The following is a 25,725-nucleotide window of genomic DNA, read 5'->3' on the forward strand; positions in this document are numbered from 1 at the left end:
CGATGCACGGCATGGAAAAAATGGATAAAGAAGTTTTTTTTCTCCCTCTCTCATAGCACTAGAACTCATAAGACAAAGAAACTCAAGTTAGAAAATTCACAACATATAAAAGGAAGTTTGTCACGCAGTGCATAGTTAAACTATGGAACTCGCTCCCACAAGAGGCAGTGATGGCCACCGACGAATGACTGTGGAATAGTAGACAAATTCATTGAGAGGGCTGTCAAGGGCTAATAGACATGATGGCTATGCTCTTCCTCCATGTTCTTCTGATATAGACAAGTGGTGCAGTGAATTCCAAGCGCCACCCATCTCTGCACACCTGAAGTCATTAACACACAATGACTTATTGGTTCCGAGACAGACTGACTAAATGGCTTTCTAAGACCAGAACTCCATTGCCTGGAAAGCCTTCCCCATAGTAGAGGAATGGCCAACCTGGGGCCTTCCAGATGTTGTTAAGACTCCAACTCCCATCAGCCCCAGCCGGTATATCCAGTGGTCAAGGATGCGGGGGGCTGGACATTTGAAGGCTACAGCAATAGCCGGACTCTGGCATACTTTGCCAATCCCAAAATTAATCAGGCTCCCACTTTGTGAGATGAAAGCACATTTCCCTGAAGATTCAATATATTAACACTTCCTAATACTGCTCCCAGTTTTAACTTGCAATATGTTTTACCTCTGCTGCTGTTGGCTTTTTTATTTAGGTTTTCTGTTCTTATTACTTTTACACACAGTTCTTCAGTTGTACATGTAGTTTTTTATTGATTATATACTATATGCTTTACCAAGTGTGTTGTATGCTGCTCTGGATACTGTTGGTAGTAGAGCAAAATATACAAAAATAAATTACTATTTTTAAAAATAAAGCCAACCTTTTCCAGCTTTGGGGGATATCACGCTTACACATCCCATAACCAAAGCCAGGCTTCCTGTAGGCATCTGAGAGCAAAGGCTCTGGCCCTCCCAAGCAGAAATACCAATTCTCCACATCTGCCAATTGCCACATGTCACTGAGAAGCAGCCTGAAAGTCATTTCCTGGATGAATAATGTAAAGCTGGAAAGTGGCTCTCATATATTCATCAGAATTTTTCCAACAGTGACGTTGAGAGCTGCAGGCATACCCTCAATTCAGATTTGTGCCGAGTCTTTATCCAAAGGGTTTCTTGTGTTCAATAAATAAAAACATATGCCTGTACAGACAGAATCAGAGGCACCCAAACGCAAACAAGGTTCCCTTTTGTAAAACCGCCCAAAATGGTTTAGAAAGGCTCGTGTCACATACATACAACTACAGTCTTTCTTGGCTCACGTAGCACAGAAGGCGACAAAGATCAAACCTGATGCCCGGCCAAAAAAGGCTTCTTCTACATGGGTTACTCCTTGCAGCTGACAAACGTGCAGCAGCAACACAGGTTTGGAGGGTAGACACAATCCTGAAAATCCGGGCAGCTCTTCTTGTCGCTGTCGTGTCTATTTTGTCTGCTATATCCGCATACTCTGCTATGCGGGGCCCGGCAGAGGAGAAAGAGTGATGCCGTTCCTCAGAAAAAATCCGAGGCTTTGCGTCTTTTAGGCAGCTGCAGCAGATTGTCCGTGATTGAGGTGGGGTCCTGAGTCCCTGGTGTTTGAGACGCTGTCCTGGAAGTTGGGGTGACAGTGGGTGTCTGTGGCCCACCTGCCGGGGTCTTGTAGCCAGGTGTGCTCAGGTGTGCAGGGGACGGGGTGTAGCTGGCTCGGAGGGCTTTGTCTGTGAATTTGCTGGCAGTCCTGTTTACTAAGCGTTGCATGGCTGGTGACATGGCTGGGTTTAGTCCTTTGGGAGTAAGACTAGAAGAAGAAGAAAAAGAAACACATGGGTTTTTAAAATAAAACCAATAATAATTTTAGATAAGAGACGACTTGCATTGGTTGGTTGTGACTAGGTAAGGCTCTATCTGCAATATGCATGTCAAAGTATCATGGCACCGCTTTAAACAGCCATGGCTTCTTCCAGAGGCTGCTGAGAGTTGTTAGGAGACCCCCTATTCCCCACACAGAACTACAATTCACACAGTACCCAGAAAAGAGGATTGTTTACCTCCCAGACATAGCCCTGGCTACCAAAAAGGTACCTGAAGAACAGATGAAGCAGAGCATTCAATATCTACCACTAAGCTAAGACATCCAATTTCTTTGCTTCTAAAAATCAACATCCAAAATTCAGGTCAGCCATTCTGGCACTCTAAAAATGCCAAGTCTTCCTGCCCCCCCCCAGTGTGTTTTTCCTCTTGAATGCTGCAGTTAGATTTTTGGAAAAGAGGCCCCTGATTTTAGCAAAGTCTCACCTGGCAAGGTTCTCCGTGACTCTTCTTAAAGCTTCCTGCTTTTTTGCTCGGTTCTTAGCAGCTGCCTCGTTGGCCATCTTAAGCCCTAGCCTCTCTCTGCGACCAGGCTCCAGGATCTGGGAAAAGACCAGAGGTTACCGGTGCTACATGAAAAACTCATCTTTCCAGACATAGGTTCATTGCTCACTTGTGCTTTTGCTATGGAAGCAATGTAGCCAGAGGTGGGAGACCTATGGATGTTATTGGATTCCACCTCCCATCCCCGCATTGAACATTTCCAGGGCAAACACAGAAGCTCTACACCTTGTGCTCCAAACTCTTCAACAGTGCTATTCAAACTAGGGCAGTAAGAGACCTTAGAGTCTAGGACTGGGGTAGGGCAACCTGTGGCTCTCTAGATGTTGCCTGACTACAACTCCCATCATCCTCAACTACTGAGTTATGCTGTTTAGGACTTATGGGAGTTGGAGTCCACCATCCAGAGGGTATCATGTCAGCTACCCATGGGCTAGAGAAATGGATTGGTTCAGAGAGACCCGGGTTATAATTCCAGGTATGAGAGAAAGCTCACTGGGTGATCTGAGGTTGGTCACCATCTCTCAGCCTGACCTACCTCCCAGGCAACTGGGCAGGTACGTGGTGGTGAGAGAACTTAATATGTCACCCGGAAGCGGAAACAGAAAGCTGCACACACAACCCTTCTCGCTTAACTGCAAAAATACCCAAGAGTGTAAAACTGAAACACCCTCTATCTGAGCCACCTTCTTAGAGTTGCTTTGCTTTTGCAAGAAGTATACTGGTGGGTTTTTTACAGCAAAGACACATCAAGGGCAAAGATGAAACACTGATCTCTAAACTTGGATGTGCTGAATAGCTTTAATAATAACTGCCGTCCATCAATGCCTTCCCACTGCATGCAATTTTGACTGCTAGGAGACACGCATTTCTTCTTCACCTTTTTGCCCATTTATCACAGCAAATGCAGGTGTACTGCAAAGGCAGCAGAAGAGCTCTAAAGCCTTTGAGCCCAGATGACTCTGCAGTGGGCGATGGGGTTGAACCAGGGAAAAGAAACACCAGGCATCAAGATTCCCTTACCTTCACCATAGGAAGTAGGTGAAAGGAGAAGACACGCAAGTTAATTCCCCGCTGCCTTTGTCACTTTGTTCCTGCTGGCTACTGGTGCATACACAGGGCAAGTCAGCTCGGGGCTTTAATATGCCCGAGGCTAGAACAGATGTTTCTGATGCCCAAGTGGCAATTGCTGTACCTGGCATGCCATTTCAGCCAACCAACCCCCCGCCCCCCGCCGGAAGCCACAACCTCATTTGTGCAGCCAGGCTCCACCCAGTTTGCACAGCAGACAATGTTCTGAGAACCTCGCCCTTTAAATACCTTGAAGGCTGGTCCAGGTGTCCTGTCTACATACGGTGTGTCTGAGCCTTCTAACCTCAAAGGGGTGCTTTCAATCTCACCCCACGTCATAAGAGGGGAGTCGTTCACACCTATGAATAGAGTTTCACAAGTTAAGTCTAATGAGACGGACTGATGGCAGGCTCTTTGCTTAAATATTGCCAGTTATAGCTTGAACTGCAGTTGTGGTGGCCTTCAATTAAATCCATAAGACCTACCTTGGGGGGGGGGGCAAATCGTGGTTCCCCAATTGCTATGCAGCCTGACCCTAGCTAGGTAAAGGTAAAGGTACCCCTGCCCGTACGGGCCAGTCTTGCCAGACACTAGGGTTGTGCGCTCATCTCACTCTATAGGCCAGGAGCCAGCGCTGTCCGCAGACACTTCCGGGTCACGTGGCCAGCGTGACAAGCTGCATCTGGCGAGTCAGTGCAGCACACGGAACGCCGTTTACCTTCCCGCTGGTAAGCGGTCCCTATTCATCTACTTGCACCCGGGAGTGCTTTCGAACTGCTAGGTTGGTAGGCACTGGGACCGAACGACGGGAGCGCACCCCGCCACGGGGATTCGAACCGCCAACCTTTCGATCGGCAAGTCCTAGGCGCTGAGGCTTTAACCCACAGCGCCACCCGCGTCCCCGACCCTAGCTAAGCGGGTCACTAATAAAGTCTAAACCACAGAGCCTAGGGCTTGCTGATCAGAAGGTTGGCAGTTCGAATCCCTGCGACGGGGTGAGCTTCTGTTGCTCGGTCCCAGCTCCTGCCCACCTAGCAGTTCGAAAGCACGTCAAAGTGCAAGTAGATAAATAGGTACTGCTGCGGTGGGAAGATAAACAGCGTTTCTGTGCGCTGCTCTGGTTCGCCAGAAGCGGCTTAGTCATGCTGGCCACATGAACTGGAAGCTGTCTGCAGACAAACGCCGGCTCCCTCAGCCTATAGAGCGAGATGAGCGCCGCAACCCCAGAGTCGTCCGTGACTGGACCTAGCGGTCAGGGGTACCTTTACCTTTTAATAAAGAGGTAAAGGGACAGGCACCCTCTCCTCTCCATAGCTGACTGCCCACAAACACTCTCTCCACTATGTGCTCCCTATTACTAGCCAATGCCAGGAATCACAATGTAATTATTTACTCCATGAGCCATCCCCTTGCTTCACCTGTTAGAAAGCTATGCTTTCTTCCCCATAACCTTGCAGAATTAGCTCCTGTGGCTGAAACTGCCCTTTCCCAATGAACAAGGTTTTGTGGACTGGGGGGCTAAGCATTCAGTCACATTTGCTAATAAAATGTCAGTTTTGCCTTGTCTAACTGCAAGCTAATTTATTTTTCTACAACACGATTCTTGGTATTCCCCGCCCGCCTCTTCTTACCAGGAGCTGGGGAGGGCGTGGCCACAAATCCATATCCATTGACCTTTGGCGATTCCTGGGGAATGAGCTCCTTCCCATCAGGACCTACTTTACCCTGCTTGTACTAGATTTCGCAAAGAAAAAAAAAAGAAAAGTTTGGTAACAATTGCTTACACAGATTCAAAAAGCTTGCTTAACATTTTATAATATTTTTAAAAATTATTTCAAATATTTATACCACTTAATCCTGCACCATCTAGTACATAGGCTCTCACTCTTTAACTCTTCTAAGGCATCAAGCTCCCACCTTCAACAACAAAAATCTGCTTTTTTCTCTTAAACTGATACCTGATCAATTGATTATTTTATAATGTTTGGCCATATACTTCACTGGTCATATTTGCACCTGATGCTAAACCAAGATTTAGCATGCTGCACATAAGCAAGGAAGATCCACAACAATCCTTCGGATCACACACTCCCCCTCTCGATGGCTGGCAGAGGGACTTCAAAAGCTTTTACTCATAAGTTTTACTTAAACCTAGCTTTTTCTGTCATCCAGACAAGGAATTGTGGTTTAATGTTTCTGAGCCAGATTTGAGGTTCTTGTATTCATTTACAAGGCCCTTTAGCAACTTAGTCCAGGATATCTTAAGAACAGACTGATCCTTTTTATCCCTGTCTAATCACTAAAATCCTTGGGGGAGTCTCAGCTGGAGGTCCCCTGTGGCTGAACTGCTCGGCTCATAAGCCTTGCAACTCCCTCCAAACTGAATTAGACAGGTGCACTCCTTGCTGAACTTAAGATGCACAACAGAGGCTTTCTTATTCAAGCAGGCATTAAAAGGTAATGTTTGCGTTTCTGTTTGGTTTTACGATTTTTATTGATTTACTCTCTGCATGGTTAATTTTTATGTACATCGCTGACAAAGGCCAACAATTGAGGAGTATAGAAATGCACTAAAAATACAACAGTTGTAATCAAGTCACCTTCAACATCCACATCTGAAGCTGGCTTGTTTTGCAACTGATCATGATCCCGTCTGGGTGTTATGGCAAGCCGTGATTAATAGGGGAGGAGTAAAAGCTTCCAAAGTCATCCTCCCAGCTGAACAAGGAGCAAAGGTGTTTGCATCCACAGCTTGCTGTGGTTCCCTCCTGTTCATTCACCACGGTTTTGTGCAAAATGCAAATGCAACCACTGACGGTCAATATAAACAGACGAGAGCAAATAATAATAATAATAATAATAATAATAATAATAATTTATTATTTATACCCCGCCCATCTGGCTGGGCTTCCCCAACCACTCTGGGCGGCTTCCAACCAAATATTAAAATACAGTAATGCAAAGTCTTCTGCAAGAGGCTCTCTCCACTGGAACTCACCAGCCTTCTCTTTCCTATTTAAAATTGCATTTAATCAGTTGAAGGACTTTAAAGATGCTCTGCTGAAAGCTAGTAAGGGTAGAATTTTCCCTCAGCTGCATGTATGGGGGGTGGGTGGAATACTGTATTTTTCGCTCTATAGGACGCACCTTTTCCCCTCCAAAAATGAAGGGCAAATGTGTGTGCGTCCTATGGAGCGAATGCAGGGGGAGGCAGGCAGGAAAAGCCCCCAAAAGCCGCACACAAGCTCCGTGCGGCTCTTGTGGGCTTTTCCTCCGGAGGGAGAAGGGACTGATGCAGCCAGTCAATCCCTTCTCCCTCCTCGTAGAAAAGCCCACAGGAGCTGCATGCTCCTTAAAGGGTGCGTGGCTCCTGTGGGCTTTTGCAGGAGGTGGGGGTATTGCGGGAAGGGACGCTCCTGTGGGCTTTTGCGGGAAGGGTGGGCAGAGAGGGGGAGAATTTTTTTTTTCTTGTTCTCCCCCTCTAAAACAAGGTGCGTCCTATGGTCGGGTGCGTCCTTTAGAGCGAAAAATACGGTATATAATTTTAAATGTATCCACCTGTAAGTAGAGGAAACACACCGATTTCAAATAAAGAGGATGTGGGAAAGTTAAATCAGCTCTCTAACCTGAGCATTGAGGGCTGCTGCCTGTTGGAGCTGGGATTTGCTCAAGGCTTGGCTGAACGGATCCTTCAGGAAACGGGTGTTTCTGTGGACAACTTCCCGTGGCTTTTTAAACACACTCTCCTCTTCAGGAACACCTGGAAAAGGCAGAACATTAGCATCAGACCGAAGGCCTGATATCAAAGCAGCAAACAAAAGTCTTGCCATTTGCAATTTTAAAAGAAAAACGTACTCCCGTAAGTTAAGAATGAAAACTCAAATAGAAGAACAGAGCAAGAGTTTTCTCACAATTACACTTCCATGCTCATCTCTCAGTGGTGCAGGGAATGAATCAGTATCCCCCCCCCTCTCTACCCCATAATATTAGAACTCAGAAGGAGCACCTCAAAGGCAGCAATGACCAATTAGGCCCAACAAAATTATTAATTCTGAAAAGGTACTGAAAGGTGAGAAGACACACAGGGAAGAAGCTGCAGAGAATCATGTCCGGCGTGTGTGTGCGTGCACAGACAAACACACCCTTACAGCTATCGGTCCATTTGGCTGTCTCCATTTGCTGGAGACTCTTGCGACATCACTGAGCTCACCTGGTGGGTAATACATGAGGGAATTCTTAGCCTTGTACTCCCATGTCTCCACCCCAGCTTTCCCATTTGCCAGGGCCTGCTGCTCTTCTGCTGACGGAAGTGCCAGCTGCTCCTGGTGCCGCTGAAACAGATTTGACAAAGATCTTCAGTGATGGGCACAAACAGTAGTACGTAAGAGTAAAAAGGTGCGGATTAAGTGGGCCTCCAATTTACTTGGGGAGTATATAATTATTATCTTACTTTTCAGTGTGGAGAATGCACGCCTTACTTTATTACTTTGTGTAACGCTTGGTGTCGGAGCAGGGCTCAACCCCATTTTCCCCCACTAGAAGTCAAGACTGTGTGTATGGCACAGTTCATCTACAGGCCCCAAGCACTTGACCATGACCAGATTGCTTGGCTAGAGTGAGTTTCCTGCATATGCTTCAGGACCACAGGTGATCATTTCAGAAGGGAACACAATCTAAAAGTCTTAAGGGAGGGCTGTGTTGGTGGCCCTCTCTTACCAAGGGAAGATCAGTCTCCTACATGGAGGTATTTAAATAATGGAGATACACAAAGCTCTTTCCCGCACCTGGGCAAATTCCTCTTCTGCGTCGTAGAGCCATGAATGCCTGGCTCTCTCCTTTTCTTCTGCCACGTCCATGATCTGCTCAAAGGAAGCGTTATCCTCGCTGGTGTGTTTTGCCAAGAAGCTGTCCAGGCTGGGCAGAGCATCTTTGCTCTCTTCTTCCTCCGTTTCACCTGTAGGAAAGGGGGGAGGAAGCAAACACAGATAAGACTTTGAAGTCCTGCCTCAGTCCTTCAGAGGATGGATTTCCCCAGGCCTTTAAACAAGGCACCAATGAGGATACCAGAAGCTACGACACAATACAACTAGAGATGATAGGGACTCAACCTGAGATCTTTTTGCGTGTAAACCATGTGCTCTTATATCACCAAACTGCACCCCCCCCCAATTTTTAATACTAGGGATACCAGGAGGAATTGTTTCACATTCTTCTCAGCCCTGAAACCAAACAGCAACATATAGAACAACCCAAACAAGCAAAATGAGAATTTCTTACCTTCCTCTGTAGTTTTTACTGGGAGCTTGGGTTTATTCAATGTGGAGGGGTCACCGGGATGAGCCTCGGGCGTTTCAAACGTGGCTGGAGTAACATCTGTTCAAAAGCGTTTTTGAAAAAGCAATGATTTAGGAATGTATTGTTCCGAGAGCCAGCATAGACAAGGCCCCGGTTCAAATATCCACTGAGCCACAAAGTACAGTGTTTGTACTTGATTAACACAATCCCCCATCACCTAATTACCTCATAGGATAAAAGGGGGATATCATATATCACGTGTAGGGAACCTTTGGCCCACCAGATGTTGCTGAACTACAAATCCCATCACCCCTGGCCACACTTGCTGATGGGAGATGTAGATCAGGAGCACTTGTAGGGCCAAAGGTTCCATAAATGCTGCCTTTAATTCTTTTGAGAAACAGAAAAGACTGAAATGAAAAGAAAAGAAAAGAAAAAGAAAAAAAGCCCAAAGAGTATTCTGGCCCCGTCAGCAGCATTATATGCAGGTTTCGGCGATGCATATAAAATTGCTCTACTGGGTATTCTTTGCAAATCATAAAGACACCCCCAAAATGACAAAGGAACATGTTCAAAACTCTATGATAAACATCAACACCAATAATCCAAGGATCAGGATCCAAATAAATTCTTACATGGTGCAGGGGTGTCTTTGGAAGTTCTCCCCAAGGAAGAGCCAAATTTGATGGCTATCTGTCTCATTTTCTCCAAATCACCACTTTCTTCAGCATCTAGATAGTCCTTCTGAGCACGCAATTTCTCAACGTCAGGGAAAAAATCCCTTTGGATGATTTTCTCCAGGCTCTGCAAAACGCCAAATTAACAATGTTTCAGGGTAGGAGGAAAAGAAAAAAAATTAAAGGAACATGTAATATAATTTTGTGGTGCACGCGGCAGGAGCCTCAGAAATTTAGCTTAAGTAAAGCGGCTTGCTGGCCCAGGCCTGTCAAACCTTCAACCCATGTGCCGTGACACCTTAGCAATGTATTCCATCTTACAATGTATCTGAGAAACCACACCAAGACCTGCAGGTATAGGGCATCATATAAATTCAATAAATAAATAAATAAATGCCTTGTTTTGCACCCCAAGAAACAAAGGTTTTGATCCAAAACTCAGCTGGCCTAAATTAATGTAACCACCGTCACCAGTGGAGATAGAAAACAGCCATCATGACGAGCAGACTTATGACTTTATAAGGTCTGTCTGTTGGCATCACCCACATTTACTTATTTATCTTCTAAAGAAATACAGTGGTACCTCGGGTTACATATGCTTCAGGTTACAGACTCCGCTAACCCAGAAATAGTACCTCAGGTTAAGAACTTTGCTTCAGGATGAGAACAGAAATCGTGCTCCGGCGGCACGGCAGCAGCAGGAGGCCCCATTAGTTAAAGTGGTGCTTCAGGTTAAGAACAGTTTCAGGTTAATAACGGACCTCCGGAACAAATTAAGTACTTAACCCGAGGTACCACTGTATGTGCAGGATATTGCTTCTAAAGCAAGCCAACACCTGAAGGTCCAAGTCCAACGTCTGTCAGTTGTTCTGCAATGCTCCCTTCCTTACCACCCTTCTAGTGTATGTATTTATTTAATTTTATTTATTTTCAATACATTGAACATCCCACCAAGGACCTGCCCAACCCACCTGTGTCCAAACTGCTTTCCCACACCATTATGTTGTTGCGAAAACAAAAAATCCACAGGGATCTTCAGTTAACGGGTGGAATATAAATACAGTAAGCATAATAACAACAACCCTGTGATGTAGGCTTGGCAAGGGAAAAAATATAATGTATACACAGAGAGAGAGAGAGAGAAAAGGCCTGCAACTTACACAGCGGTTACGTGCCAGGCATCTCTCCAATGGTCAAAACTGCATACAGTGGTACCCTCACCCTGCCATGCACCCCTACTCCGCCAGACCCCCCCACCCCGCCAGACCCCTCCACTCCCAATGAACCCAGAATGAACCCCCGCTGCCACCGGACCCCCGACCCCCCCACCCGACTCCTCACCCCACCAGACCCCCCACTCCCAACGGACCCCTCACCCCGCCAGACCCCCCTCCCACTGAACCCCCCACCCCGCCAGACCCCCGCCCACCGGACCCCCCACCCCACCGGACCCCCCCCTCCCACCGGACCCCTCACCCCGCCAGACCCCCCTCCCACTGAACCCCCCCACCCCGCCAGACCCCCCTCCCACTGAACCCCCCCACCCCGCCAGACCCCCCCTCCCACCGGACCCCTCACCCCGCCAGACCCCCACACTCCCACCAGACCCCCGCTCCCATTCCCCTCGCTCGCCTGGATGTAGCTCTCCTCGTCCAGGACCCTCTTGCTGCTCTTGGGGGCCTCCTTGGCCGCCTCCTTCACCACAGCCACGGCGCCCGCCTCGGCCGGGACTGGCACCAGCGCTCTGGCCGAGGCGGCGGCGGCGGCGGCGGGGCCCGGGTCGCTCATCTCTCCCGCCAGGCCCAGAAAATCCCAGCAACGGCACCTCGGTCGCCCTTAGCAACGCGCCCGGGGGTCCTTCGGCCGTACGCAGACGCCCGCACGGGGCGACGCAGCTCCGCTTCCGGCAACAGCGACACCGACGCCCGGAAGCGGCGCGGCTAGATCCCACCCCTTCCCCCCTCACGGAAAAGGTCGTGGGGAACCGCAAAGGCCTTCGGGATTTAGAGTCGCTGTGAGGGGGAAATTGCCTAGTCAGGAAACTACGCCTCGCTCCCTCCGTCGCCGTAGAGGTGTAAGCGGAAGATGTTACCAAACAGCTGCAGCTTCCGGGTCTGTTTGGAGGCCGAGGTGCGGCTCGGTTTGGTTCAGCTGGTCTGCATTGCAGGGTTGGCGTAGTATCTCTTCCATTGGCGCCACTTGGGGTCCAATTGGGATCGAATGTGGCCCTCCAAGTCCAGCCCTCTAAAATCTCCCCAGGCCACACCCCTCACCCTGATTGATTGATTGATTCTATTTCTCTGCTGCTTTTTATTCCAATAAATCCCAAAGCGGAGTTTGCGCTAATAACTAATAATAATAATAGTTTCATAATAACTGCCCCTCATTTATATAAATGCCTACCATTATTATGTGGGAATGGGGAGGTGTACTTTGGTTTTAACGACTTTGGTTATGTAACACAGCTGCAGAATGACAATAAAAATGTTGCTATTAATTAATGCAAATTTTTTTTGCATTGTACATTGTCATCACTTCCCCATCCCCATGAAGCAAAAGAAAAATATTTAATAATAAATAAATAAAAATCAAAAATAATGGAATTACACTGCACTAAACACAGTGCCTGATCACCTCATCTGTCTCTTGAGAAATATCTATGTGGGACAAGAAGCTACAGTTAGAACTGGATATGGAACAACTGATTGGTTCAAAATTGGGAAAGGAGTACGACAAGGCTATATATTGTCGCCCTGCTTATTTAACTTATATGCAGAATTCATCATGCGAAAGGCTGGGCTGGATGAATCCCTAGCCGGAATTAAGATTGCTGGAAGAAATATCAACAACCTCAGATATGCAGATGACACAACCTTGATGGCAGAAAGTGAGGAGGAATTAAAGAACCTTTTATTGAGGGTGAAAGAGGAGAGCGCAAAATATGGTCTGAAGCTCAACATCAAAAAAACGAAGATCATGGCCACTGGGCCCATCACCTCCTGGCAAATAGAAGGGGAAGAAATGGAGGCAGTGAGAGATTTTACTTTCTTGGGCTCCATGATCACTGCAGATGGTGACAGCAGACACGAAATTAAAAGACGCCTGCTTCTTGGGAGAAAAGCAATGACAAACCTAGACAGCATCTTAAAAAGTAGAGACATCACCTTGCTGACCAAGGTCCGTATAGTTAAAGTTATGGTTTTCCCAGCAGTGATGTATGGAAGTGAGAGCTGGACCATAAAGAAGGCTGACTGTCGAAGAATTGATGCTTTTGAATTATGGTGCTGGAGGAGACACTTGAGAGTCCCATGGACTGCAAGAAGATCAAACCTATCCATTCTGAAGGAAATCAGCCCTGAGTGCTCACTGGAAGGACAGATCGTGAAGCTGAGGCTCCAATACTTTGGCCACCTCATGAGAAGAGAAGACTCCCTGGAAAAGACCCTGATGTTGGGAAAGATTGAGGGCACAAGGAGAAGGGGACGACAGAGGACGAGATGGTTGGACAGTGTTCTCGAAGCTACAAACATGAGTCTGACCAAACTGTGGGAGGCAGTGGAAGACAGGAGTGCCTGGCGTGCTCTGGTCCATGGGGTCACGAAGAGTCGGACATGACTAAACGACTAAACAACAACAAACACAGTGAAGGGGGGGGCAACTATATACGTTTATATGAGATGTTACTATGAAGGAATCCTGTACATCGTAAACTGTACTTTATTCCTGGCGGGGCAGGGACCACAATTGCATAAAGGTGACTCCACAAGCCTTCTGATACACTACACTGATATACCTCACACATTCAGTGAAAGAAATGACACCAGGCAGGGTAACTGACAATAGTTTATTCATTAGATGCAGACACTGAGACTACTAGGAAATGTGCATCAGGAGATGAGACTGCAAGGGGCCATAAACATTCCAGCGGAAATCCATAGATGTAGCTGTTGCATTCTTTTCGCAAAGCTGTTCCTGTTGGGGGCGGGCGGAGAGAGAAGACAGATTAAAGGTAAAGGTACCCCTGCCCGTATGGGCCAGTCTTGCCAGACTCTAGGGTTGTGCGCCCATCTCACTCTATAGGCCGGGGGGCCAGCGCTGTCCGCAGACACTTCCGGGTCACGTGGCCAGCGTGACAAGCTGCATCTGGCGAGCCAGCACAGCACACGGAATGCCGTTTACCTTCCCGCTAGTAAGCGGTCCCTATTTATCTACTTGCACCCGGGGGTGCTTTCGAACTGCTAGGTTGGCAGGCGCTGGGACCGAGCAACGGGAGCGCACCCCGTTGCGGGGATTCGAACCGCCGACCTTTCGATCGGCAAGTCCTAGGCGCTGAGGCTTTAACCCACAGCGCCACCCACGTCCCTATTTATGAACATTTATTACATATCAAAGACCTTAACATTCTTATCACACCTAACCCAAGTGCCAGACAGGTAGCCATCAAGATCACAAAGAGCTGCAGCAGCCCAGGAATGGATTCTGACTCCGGAGAACAAAAAGGATAGTGAGCAACTTAACCAGTTGGGTCAGGAAGTGTAAATAGATTTATTGTCTTGTTTTTATCGGGTGTCAGGTGATGGGTAAAAGGCAGGAAGGATAGCTACCTGACACCCAGGCTCTGCCCATTTACCTCCCCTTCTGATGATGTAGAAATGATGTAGTGATGATGAAAGGTGGGAGGGCGTTCCACAGGGAGGGTGCCACTACTGAGAAGGCCCTCTGCCTGGTTCCCTGTAATTCTTTACAAGTCGTTCTTAATATAATCCTAAGCCTATTTGATACTTCCAAGTGATTTCTAATTATCTTATGTTACAATATTTGGCTAAATATTCTTTGAATTTCTTCCAGTCTTCTTGATATTCCTCTTCCTTCTGGTCACGGATTCTTCCATTCAGGTCAGCCAGCTCCAAAAAGTCCAACATCTTCACCTGCCATTCTTCTATTGTTGGTCCTGCTATAGCAGTTTTGCTTACAAATAAAGGTCAGGCTTCTTAGCCACTTTGCTTTAAGTTTTGCCTTGGTCTTGCCTGTTTTCTTAAAACTCTCTGACCACAGGGAATCCTTTCACCTAGTGGGCTCATGGAATCCCGAGGACTAGAGAGCAGCCGGTGAGCATTTCTGGTTCTTTTCAACTGAATGGTATAGTTTTTGTAAAAGATGCAGGGATTTCTGATATGTAAAATGAACCATGCAAAAAGAAGAAGGGAAGTCACTGATATCTTAAGGATGTAAAATGAGTGTTTTTATTGTAAAACAGAAAACTTAAATAGTATCTTGTGCTCAAAGCAGCCACCAAGCACATGAGCACTTTCCCATCTTGTGGGGAAACAAAACATACAGAAGCAAAACATAGCCATTGTGACAAGTTGTCATTGGTAGCCTTCTTCCTGGAGCCAGTTCCACAGTTTAACTGTGCTGCTTAATGTGCTTCTTTTATGCGTGTGGTGGCCTGGAATTCAGACTTGGAGGCTGAACCTGAGGAATCCCAACCTGCACAGGAGTCCCCACCTCCAGAACCAGCTGAGCCGGGGCTGGGGCCTGAGCCTGAAGGGTCCTCACCTGTGCTGGATCCTCAGGTGCAGGCACCAGCTGAGTCTGCTCTGGCTCCTGAGGTGATGGAGGACCCATTGCCTACAGGTGCTCCACTCTCAGCCCCGTCAGGGGAAGCTGAGGTTGCCTCTGGGTCCAGTAACCCTCCAGCCTCTCCTGAGCTGCAGAGGCTCAGGGCAGAGGCGCGGAGGGAACTAAGTTCCTGCAGGAGGAGTGCTCACCTCCAGGAGAGGCGAGTCACCTGTGGACCAGGGCCGCCCTATGCCTCGGGGCAGATAAAAGCCAGCCAGCCCCAGTCCCAAGTTGCGGGAGCAACATTGTTGGTATCCAGTTCCTGCCTGCACCCTGTCCTGCTCTTGAACTCAACCGACTCCGTGCCTTGGACCCAGCTTCAGCTTTGACAGACTGCCTCCATACTGCACCCTCGACCACGGACTGGACTTGGACCTTGCCTCTTGATTAACCCCCGGGACCAGCACAATGTGCCTTGAATTCTTCTTCTGTCTGCCTGAAAATTCAAGTGTATTTTCAACTTGTTTCTCCTAGTAGATGCATTTTATAAACAGTTTAGCATAGTATAGGCACAATTGCAGACAGCATCCTCTTTATAAAATCTGTATTTTTCCATGAGTGTTCATATTCTTTACATCTTCGCTTCAAGAACTGCATTGTTAGATTTGGAGAAGTGCAGATTTCAAAGGAGAGCAGCGTTTTGATTCATGGATTGATTGGGGACATGCAAATTTGGGATCCTCTCATTAAAATGCAAACCAAAATAAATTATCCCCCCGCCACCACATCTCTACACGACATGGAAAGAAAGACAAGGAAGCCAAAGTTAGATATTTTAATGTTTGTGTTCATGTGGATCATGTTTCTAAATGTGTGCTAATAGTAAAGATATTTAAGATGTCTCATGCAGCCACATTTTTAAGATTTGAACTGCAGACAAACATTTACTTTGCAAAGCTTTCTAAGTGGTAAATTCTATTCTAGGCAATTTTGGTTGCTGGCAAATGAGCTAATTTGACACTTGGCGAAGAACCTAGCCATCCTGCGCAGTCACTGATAGCCTCATCCTGCCTGAATTTGTCCAGTCCTCTTTCAAAGCCATCCCTGTCTCATGTGCTGCATGAACTATGTGCTGATTCATATATGTCCTGAGTCTTCCAACGTCCAGCTTCATGGGATCTCCACGACTTCTGCGTGTGCTGCCAAATACAGTTCTTTCCAAGGATATCAAGACAAAAGGAATGAGAAGGTGGAAGGGGAACCAAAACAGTTTTATTAACAAATAAACAGCAGGCATACAAAGCATAACATAAAACATACCCAGCAGGGGCTACCCAATCTCCCCTTCAGCTGCCTGGAGCCCCAGGTAGAGCAGCAGGAGAAAGACCCCGACCGTTGGTCTCCCAGCATCAGGTCCTTTGATCTGGGCAGAAGCTCACTGGGCCCTTCCCACCTATGGCTTTTATAGCCTGCCTTGATGTAATCAAGTGAACCTGGCATTAAAAGTAAAGGGACCCCTGACCATTAGGTCCAGTCGTGACCGACTCGGGTTGCGGCACTCATTTTGCTTAATTGGCTGAGGGAGCCGGCGTACAGCTTCTGGGTCATATGGCCAGCGTGACTAAGCCGCTTCTGGCGAACCAGAGCAGCGCACAGAAACACCGTTTACCTTCCCGCCGGAGCGGTACCTATTTACTTGCACTTTGATGTGTTTTCAAACTGCTAGGTTGGCAGGAACAGGGACTGAGCAACGGGAGCTCACCCCGTCGCGGGGATTCGAACCGCCGACCTTCCGATCGGCAAGTCCTAGGCTCTGTGGTTTAACCCACAGTGCCACCCGTGTCCCGAACCTGGCATTACTCATGATTAATACAGAGCGGCTGAGAGTCTCCGACTACCTGCAGCCGGCATTCAGCCTTCACTTGCAACACAGAAGAACCCAATAAACTCCCGACAGGTGTGTGAAACACAAGAATGCAGCAGACCTCCAAGTGGGGATGTTAAAGGGAAAGGGACATCTAACTCCTCGAAATACAATTGTCTTCCGCATTTCCACTACACTGCATCATGGGAGAGGAAAGGATATCCGCTTTCTCCAAGCAAAGCAGAATTGTATGAACTTCTATCAGGTCACCTCTTGCAGGTTTATATAATGGCCTTATAATATATGCAGCTTTTCTCTAAACTGAAAAGTCCCAAATGCTGTAACTTATCCCCATAGGGAAGTAGTTCCAACCCCTAGATGGGTTTTAGTTGCCCTTTTCTGAACCTTTTCTACCACTGCAGTAACCTTTTTTAAATGTGGCAACCAAATGGCATGCAGTATTCCAGCTGTGGTTGCACCCAGGGCTTTTTTTCCCAGCCGAAACTCAGTTGCTCCAGCTCAGACTGCATGGCTTTTACAACCCCCTCTCTCCTATGCTAATCATCTAGGAACTTTTACCACTCTGCAACTAAGCTATGTTTTACTGCCTGTGCAACTTTCTGCAACTGAAACTGACCTTTGAAGAGTTTGTAAGTAAACCATTTATCAACTTACCAAATGTGTAGTTTTTTCCTATGCTAGAGGAAGAGGGAAGTTTTGGAACTCACAACGACATATTGCCTCTCAGGTGGATGCCATTGCCATTATAGGAGAACAAGGGAGGGAGGCGTTTTTGGTGAGTTCCACCACCTCTTTTTCTAGAAAAACAGGACTGGTTTATATAATGGCCTTATAATATATGCAGCTTTATTTTCAGTTCCTTTCTGAACAATACCTAGCTTGAATTTTTCTTTTCCCCCACAACTGCTGCCCACTGGCCAACACCTTCACTACGACCCCAAGGTCTGAGCTTTTCATTTAGATCTGAGCTGTCTTGGAAGCTTAAATTTAATTAGCTAATATGAGAACTACAAAGCGTACTTGATGCTTTGAAAAGTATTTCGTCTGGCAAGCTGAGTTTAACCCTCGAGGAGTTTAACTTTGCTGCCCGTAACTTGGCTGAAGGAATTTGCAGCGAAGGAGAAACAGACCGGAACAAGGTGGAAACTGAGAGGTTACTTCTCAGAGGAGATAAACCTTAATCATAAACATGTTTCTCACACAAATAGGAGTGATTAGATGTGGTTCTTGAACTAAAGGTATTTCCTCCGTACAACTTGTGTTACCTTTTAAAGGTAAAGAGACCCCTGATCATTAGGTCCAGTCGTGGCTGACTCTGGGGTTGCGGCGCTCATCTTGCTTTATTGGCCGAGGGAGCTTCCGGGTCATGTGGCCAGCATGACTAAGCCGCTTCTGGCGAACCAGAGCAGCGCATGGAAACGCTGTTTACCTTCCCGCCGGAGCGGTACCTATTTATCTACTTGCACTTTGACGTGCTTTCAAACTGCTAGGTTCTAATGTAATTGAGTTGTGATCCATTAGTATTTTGGGTTGGATTTTAACTTTTTTAGTTTTCATTAATAACTTGTTCGTTACCCATATTGTGTCTAGTGTTCCCCCTGATTGCTGAGCTTCCAAGAAATGAGTGTATTGTCTTTCGTTTGGGTTTTTGTATCTCCATACATCCGTTAGGTTTAGGTTTTCTACCATATGGAAGAAGGTTGATGGTAATCTCCTTCCCTTTGATTTTCTCTCTTTTTTTCCCTCTATCTTGATCAATAGATGTAACACCGTTAAAATCTCCCATAAGGATAATCTCCTCATTTATATATTCAAGTAGCTTGCACTCTACTTCCCTAAAGAAGATTGTCTTATTTCCATTACATGCATATACGCCTGCAATGATTATTTGTTCATTCCTTCTAGTAACCTGAACTCCCAATATCCTACTGTCATGGTCTTTGAAAACTTGTTTTGATTCCAATTTTGGGTTTACATAAATTACAATTCCCCTTTTCTTTTTAATATCTAGGGAGACAAATTCTTGACCTAGTTTTTTATTTTCTAAAACCCTTCAATGCTTCTTAGCTACGTGGGTCTTTTGCGGGCAGATAACATCCCATTGTTTTTTTCTTTAGTATATGCTCTATCTTATTCCTCTTATCATTTAAACCGTTAACATTCCAAGATATAATCCTTAGCTCCATTAAACTTTATAACTCTTTATTTCCTGACATAGTGTCTTTAGGAGAAAAAGTGTAAAGAAGAGATATTTTTAACAGAAAAATAATTTTGTATCTTCTTGATTCTTTGTCTCTGATTTTATTGTTACTCGTCTTCACTAGCTTTCTTGAAGTTATTGGGTTTCGTCGTCTCTTTCCAGTCCTGAGTCTCCTCGTCTCCCCAAACTCCTTTTTGTACCTTCTCCAGAATTTTCCAGCCTCCTCTGGTGTCCTAAGAGTTTTTCTTCTATCCTTGTAGGTAAACATGATTCCCTCCGGGAACTCCCAGCGAAATCTGATCGATTTTTTCTTGAGTGCATCTGTCACGACTTTAAAATTTTGCCTTTCCCTCAGAATTCTTTTAGGGATTTCTTTATGAATTATGATGTTCTTGTCATCAATTATTAATTTAGATTGTCCCTTTTTTTGTAGTATTTTATCCTTTAGAAGTCTTGAGTTAAGGAATACTAAGCAGTCTCCTGGGCCTTTAAACGTCTTTGATGTTTCAGATCTAACGCGGAAGATTTTGTCAATGTCCAGCAGCATCTCATCTTCTTGTACCACCAGCTAGTTTGCAAGTTCTTGAATCAGCTTCTCAGCTATTCTTTCTCCTTGAGATTCCGGTACACTGCAAAAGTGGAGAATCAGCTCCCGCTGGTGTAATTTCAACATAGCAATTCCATCCTGGATTTCTTCGTATGTTCTCTTTAATTCTAATATTTCTTCATTTGTTGCTTCCTGTATTTTTTTATTTCTTTATTTTCATTTTGCAAATTCTTAGACACTTCTTCTTGTTTATTAGCTCTACCTTTAAGATCTTGTACAGATTTGTCCAAGTCCTTAGTTTTAGTATTTAATTCCTGTATTTGAGTTGTTAAATCTAAAATTAGCTTAGAGTTCTGTACAATTTTACCTTCCAATGATTCTTGAAGTGAGTCTAATTTATCATTTAAATTTCTGTTCATTCCCATTATCAGTTCTTTCACATCTGCGTTAGGATCAATTTCTGCAGCTGATCGTCTTCTAACTTGAAGTCCTGTAGCAGATGTTAATGTGGTTTGATATTTTTGACTCAATGTTGTCTTGGATATCATTAATTATTTTTATGTAATTCAAATCAATTTCCAAGTTGATTATCTATTTTATCCACCAAGAAGCTACAATAATTGTTTTCCAGAATTAATTTTATATCCCAAAGTCTATCAATTAATTCAGGTCGTGGGATTATTTGTCAGTTGAGGTCCTGATAGGAATTACTTTTAATATTTCATTTGTATGAATTTATGAGTCTGTGAGAAGTAATCACACTTCCTTTTTCTGGTATTATCTGGACCTCCTTCAGCCTTATTTTGTCACTCCATCTTTGTTATTTCCCCATAAGTATTCTGCTCTCCCTTTCTATTGATTTTTGTTGTTTCGTCTTCAGAAATACGGGAGTGCGTTTGTACCCATCGTCTGCCATATGGAGTAACCTGGTGTGTTTCTCCATGGGGTCTCGGGGTGTTTCACAGTCAGGCTTGCGTCCTTCCTGCGCTGAGATCCCTCTGACTTCACCCACTTAAACTGTGCTGGAATGACAGAGGATCCCTTTCTGCACTGCTTGGTGCCTTTTTTGATCTGAGACCTCCTCTCAGACCTTTCTAGGGGTTCACGTCACCCTTGCTCCCCCTTATTACACGCGTTCACCATGACTGGAAATGCTACACTAAGGCAGAACAAATTCCCCGACCCACCACTTGAGAGCACCACAGCCGGAAGATCACCAGGGATTTCTTCTTGTTGTGCCTCACCTGGCCAGGGATTTTTCCTTGTTGTGCCCCAGCCAGAGATTTCGTCTTCTTGTGTTCTGGCTGGGGATTTCCTCTTGTGCCCTGCCTGGCCAGGGATTTCTTCTTATTGTGGCCTGCCAGCCACATATTTCTTCTTGTTGTGCCTGGCCAGCCAGGGATTTCTTCTTCTGCCCTGGCCAGGTATGTATTCTTGTGCCCTGGTTGATGGGTGATGGTTCTGCCTTGGTTGTTGTTGTGCCTGCCGCCCTTGCCTGCGCAGGGTGATGTTCCGCCTTTGTTGTTGTTGTTCTGCCTGCCGCCCCTCCCTGCACACAATGATTTTCCGCCTTGGTGGTTGTTGTTGTTCTGCCTACCGCTACTGCCTGCAAATCGTGATGATTCTGCGTTGGTTGTTGTTGTTGTTCGGCCTGCCACCCCTGCCTGAGAATCATGATGGTTCTGCCATGGTTGTTGTTGTTGTTGTGCCTGCCGCCCCTGCCTGCTAATCGTGATGGTTCTGCCTTGGTTGTTGTTCTGCCTGCTGCCCCTGCCTGCGCAGGATGATGTTCCGCCTTTGTTGTTGTTGTTGTGCCTGCTGCCCCTGCCTGCGAATTGTGATGGTTCTGCCTTGGTTGTTACTGTTGTTCTGCCTGCAGCCACTGCCTGCAAAGCATTGTGGTTCTGCCTTGGTTGTTGTCGTTCTTCTTCTGCCCTGGCCAGGTATGTATTCTTGTGCCCTGGTTGATGGGTGATGGTTCTGCCTTGGTTGTTGTTGTTGTGCCTGCCGCCCTTGCCTGTGAATCGTGATGGTTCTGCCTTGGTTGTTGTTGCTGTTGTTGTGCCTGCCGACCCCTGCCTGCGCAGGGTGATGTTCCGCCTTGCTTGTTGTTGTGCCTGCCGACCCCTGCCTGCGCAGGGTAATGTTCCGCCTTGCTTGTTGTTGTGCCTGCCACCCCTGCCTGCGCAGGGTGATGTTCCGCCTTTGTTGTTGTGGTGGTTGTGCCTGCCGCCCCTGCCTGCGAATCGTGATAGTTCTGCCTTGGTTGTCGTTCTGCCTGCTGCCCCTGCCTGCAAATGGTCATGGTTCCGCACTGGTTGTTGTTGTTGTTGTTCTGCCTGCCGACTCCTGCCTGCGAATCATGATGGTTCTGCCTTCATTGTTTTTGTTGTTGTTGTGCCTGCGGATCCCTGCCTGCTCAGGGTGTTGTTCCGCCTTGCTTGTTGTTGTGCCTGCGAATTGTGATGGTCCGCCGTGGTTGTTGTTCTTGTTGTGCCTGCCGCCCCTGACTGCGAATCATGATGGTTCTGCCTTTGTTGTTCTTGTTGTTGTGCTTGCCGGCCCTGCCTGCGAATCGTGATAGTTCTGCCTTGGTTGTTGTTCTGCCTGCTGCCCCTGCCTGCAAATCGTCATGGTTCCGCAGTGGTGGTTGTTGTTGTTGTGCCTGCCGACTCCTGCCTGCGAATTGTGATGGTTCTCCCTTGGTTGATGCTGTTGTTGTTGTGCCTGCCGACCGCTGCCTGCGCAGGGTGATGTTCCCCCGATGTTGCTGTTGTGCCTGCCGACAAGTGCCTGTGAATCGTGATTGTTCTACCTTGGTTGATGTTGTAGTTGTGCCTGCCTCCCCTGCCTGCGAATCGTGATGGTCCTGCCTTTGTTGTTGTTATTGTTTTGCCTGCCGCCACTGCCTGCGAAGTGTTATGGTTCCACCTTGGTTGTTGTTGTTGTTGTGCCTGCCGAACCCTGCCTGCGAATCGTGATGGTTCTGCCTTGGTTGTTGTTGTTGTTGTGCCTGCCGCCCCTGCCTGCGAATCGTGATGGTTCTGCCTTCTTTGTTGTTCTGCCAGCTGCCCTTGCCTGCAAATCGTGATGGTTCCGCCTTGGCTGTTGTTGTTCTGCTTGCTACCCCTGCCTGCGAATCGTGATGGTTCTGCCTTGGTTGTCGTTCTGCCTGCTGCCCCTGCCTGCGAATCGTCATGGTTCTGCAGTGGTTGTTGTTGTTGTTGTGTCTGCCGACTCCTGCCTTCGAATCCTGATGGTTCTCCCTTGGTTGATGCTGTTGTTGTGCCTGCCACCGCTGCCTGCGAAGCATTATGGTTCCACCGTGGTTGTTGTTGTGCCTGCCGACCCCTGCCTGTGCAGGGTGATGTTCCGCCTTTGTTGTTGATGTGCCTGCCACTGCTGCCTGCGAAGCATTATGGTTTCACCTTGGTTATTAATGTGCCTGCCAACCGCTGCCTGTGCTGGGTGATGTTCCGCCTTTGTTGTTGTTGTTGTGCCTGCCGCCCCTGCTTTCAATTTGTGATGGTTCTGCCTTGGTTGTTATTCTGCCTGCCGACCCCTGCCTGCGCAGGGTGATGTTCCGCCGAGGTTGTTGTTGTTGTTGTTGTGCCTGCCGACCCCTGCCTGCGAATCGTGATGGTTCCGCCTTGGCTGTTGTTGTTGTTCTGCTTCTTGCTGCCCCCACCTGCACAGGGGGATGTTCCGCCTTTGTTGTTGTTGTTACTGTGCCTCCAGCCCCTGCCTGCGAATCGTGATTGTTCTGCCTTCGTTGTTTTTGTTGTTGTTGTGCCTGCCAACCCCTGCCTGCGCAGGGTGATGTTCCGCCTTTGTTGTTTTTGTGCCTGCCACCGCTGGCTGCACAGGGTGATGTTCCGCCTTTGTTGTTGTTGTGGTTGTGCCTCCCGCCCCTGCCTGCGAATCGTGATAGTTCTGCCTTGGTTGTCGTTCTGCGTGCTGCCCCTGCCTGCGAATTGTCATGGTTCCGCAGTGGTTGTTGTTGTGCCTGCCGACTCCTTCCTGCGAATCGTGATTGTTCTGCCTTGGTTGATGTTGTAGTTGTGCCTGCCGCCCCTGCCTGCGAACCGTGATGGTTCTGCCTTGGTTGTTATTGTTGTTGTGCCTGCCGACCCCTGCCTGCGCAGGGTGATGTTCCGCCTTTGTTGTTGTTGTTGTTGTGCCTCTGGCCCCTGCCTGCGAATCGTGATTGTTCTGCCTTCGTTGTTTTTGTTGTTGTTGTGCCTGCCGATCCCTGCCTGCTCAGGGTGATGTTCCGCCTTTGTTGTTGTTGTTGTTGTTGTGCCTGCCGCCTCTGCCTGCGAATTGTGATGGTTCTGCCATCGTTGTTCTTATTGTTGTGCCTGCCACCCCTGGCTGCGCAGATTGATGTTCCGCCTTTGTTGTTATTGTTGTACCTGCCGCCTCTGGCTGCACAGGGTGATGTTCCCCTGATGTTTATGTTGTGCCTGCCGACAAGTGCCTGTGAATCGTGATTGTTCTGCCTTTGTTGTTGCTGCTGTTGTGCCTGGCCTCCTGCCTGCGAATTGTGATGTTTCTGACTTGGTTATTATTGTTGTTCTGCCTGCCGCTGCTGCCTGCGAAGCGTTGTGGTTCCGCCTTGGATGTTGTTGTTGTGCCTGCCAACCGCTGCCTCCAAATCGTGATGGTTCTGCCTTGGTTGTTGTTGTTGTTGTGCCTACCGCCCCTGCCTGCGAATCGTGATGGTTCTGCCATCGTTGTTCTTATTGTTGTGCCTGCCACCCCTGGCTGCGCAGATTGATGTTCCGCCTTTGTTGTTGTTGTTGTGCCTGCCGACCGCTGCCTCCGAATCATGATCGTTCTGCCTTGGTTGTTGTTCTTGTTGTGCCTGCCACCCCTGACTGCTAATCGTGATGGTTCTGCCTTTGTTGTTCTTGTTGTTCTTCCTGCCGCCCCTGGCTGCACAGGGGCATGTTCCGCCTTGGTTGTTGTTGTTGTTGCGCCTGCCGCCCCTGCCTGTAAATTGTGATGGTTCTGACTTGGTTGTTATTGTTGTTCTGCCTGCTGCTGCTGCCTGCGAAGCATTATGGTTCTGCCTTTGTTGTTGTTGTTGTTGTTGTTGTTGTTGTTGTTGTTGTTGTTGTTGTTGTTGTACCTGCCGCCCCCTGCCTGCACAGGGTGATGTTCCGCCTTGGTTGTTGTTGTGCCTGCCACCCCTGGCTGCGCAGGGTGATGTTTCGCCTTTGTTCTTGTGGTTGTCGTGCCTGCCGCCCCTGCCAGCGAATCGTGATAGTTCTGCCTTGGTTGTCGTTCTGTCTGCTGCCCCTGCCTGCAAATCGTCATGGTTCCGCAGTGGTGGTTGTTGTTGTTGTGCCTGCCGACTCCTGCCTGCGAATTGTGATGGTTCTCCCTTGGTTGATGCTGTTGTTGTTGTTGTTGTTGTGCCTGCCGACCGCTGCCTGCGCAGGGTGATGTTCCCCCGATGTTGCTGTTGTGCCTGCCGACAAGTGCCTGTGAATCGTGATTGTTCTACCTTGGTTGATGTTGTAGTTGTGCCTGCCTCCCCTGCCTGCGAATCGTGATGGTCCTGCCTTTGTTGTTGTTATTGTTTTGCCTGCCGCCACTGCCTGCGAAGTGTTATGGTTCCACCTTGGTTGTTGTTGTTGTTGTGCCTGCCGAACCCTGCCTGCGAATCGTGATGGTTCTGCCTTGGTGGTTGTTGTTGTTTTGCCTGCCGCCCCTGCCTGCGAATGGTGATGGTTCTGCCTTGGTTGTTGTTGTTGTGCCTGCTGACCCTTGCCTGCACAGGGTGATGTTCCGCCTTTGTTGTTGTTGTGCCTGCTGCCCCTGCCTGCGAATCATGGTGTTTCTGCCTTCTTTGTTGTTCTGCCAGCTGCCCTTGCCTGCAAATCATGATGGTTCCGCCTTGGCTGTTGTTGTTCTGCTTGCTACCCCTGCCTGCGAATCGTAATGGTTCCACAGTGGTGGTGGTGGTGGTGGTGGTGGTTGTTGTTGTGGTTCTGCCTTGATGGTTCTGCCTTGGTTGTTGTTATTGTTGTGTCTGCCGACTCCTGCCTGCGAATCGTGATGGTTCTCCCTTGGT

At 47.6% G+C, this 25,725-nt stretch overlaps 1 protein-coding gene across 1 annotated transcript; it reads right to left on the reverse strand.

Moving 5' to 3' along the window:
- Nucleotides 1-688: 688 nt before the first annotated feature.
- ESS2 (ess-2 splicing factor homolog) lies at nucleotides 689-11,382 on the reverse strand. The gene is made up of 10 exons (XM_053369052.1): nucleotides 11,082-11,382; nucleotides 9,408-9,576; nucleotides 8,755-8,850; nucleotides 8,262-8,431; nucleotides 7,688-7,808; nucleotides 7,104-7,237; nucleotides 5,109-5,211; nucleotides 3,727-3,836; nucleotides 2,332-2,447; nucleotides 689-1,834 (listed from the first exon to the last, which is right to left on the reverse strand). Exons 1-10 carry the CDS (start codon nucleotides 11,235-11,237, stop codon nucleotides 1,549-1,551), a joined length of 1,461 nt encoding a protein of 486 aa, XP_053225027.1. The 5' UTR covers nucleotides 11,238-11,382; the 3' UTR covers nucleotides 689-1,548.
- Between the last annotated feature and the right edge of the window lie 14,343 nt (nucleotides 11,383-25,725).

Source organism: Podarcis raffonei, chromosome 16 (genome assembly GCF_027172205.1).
Source record: "Podarcis raffonei isolate rPodRaf1 chromosome 16, rPodRaf1.pri, whole genome shotgun sequence".
In the NCBI taxonomy this organism is placed as follows: Eukaryota; Metazoa; Chordata; class Lepidosauria; order Squamata; family Lacertidae; genus Podarcis; species Podarcis raffonei.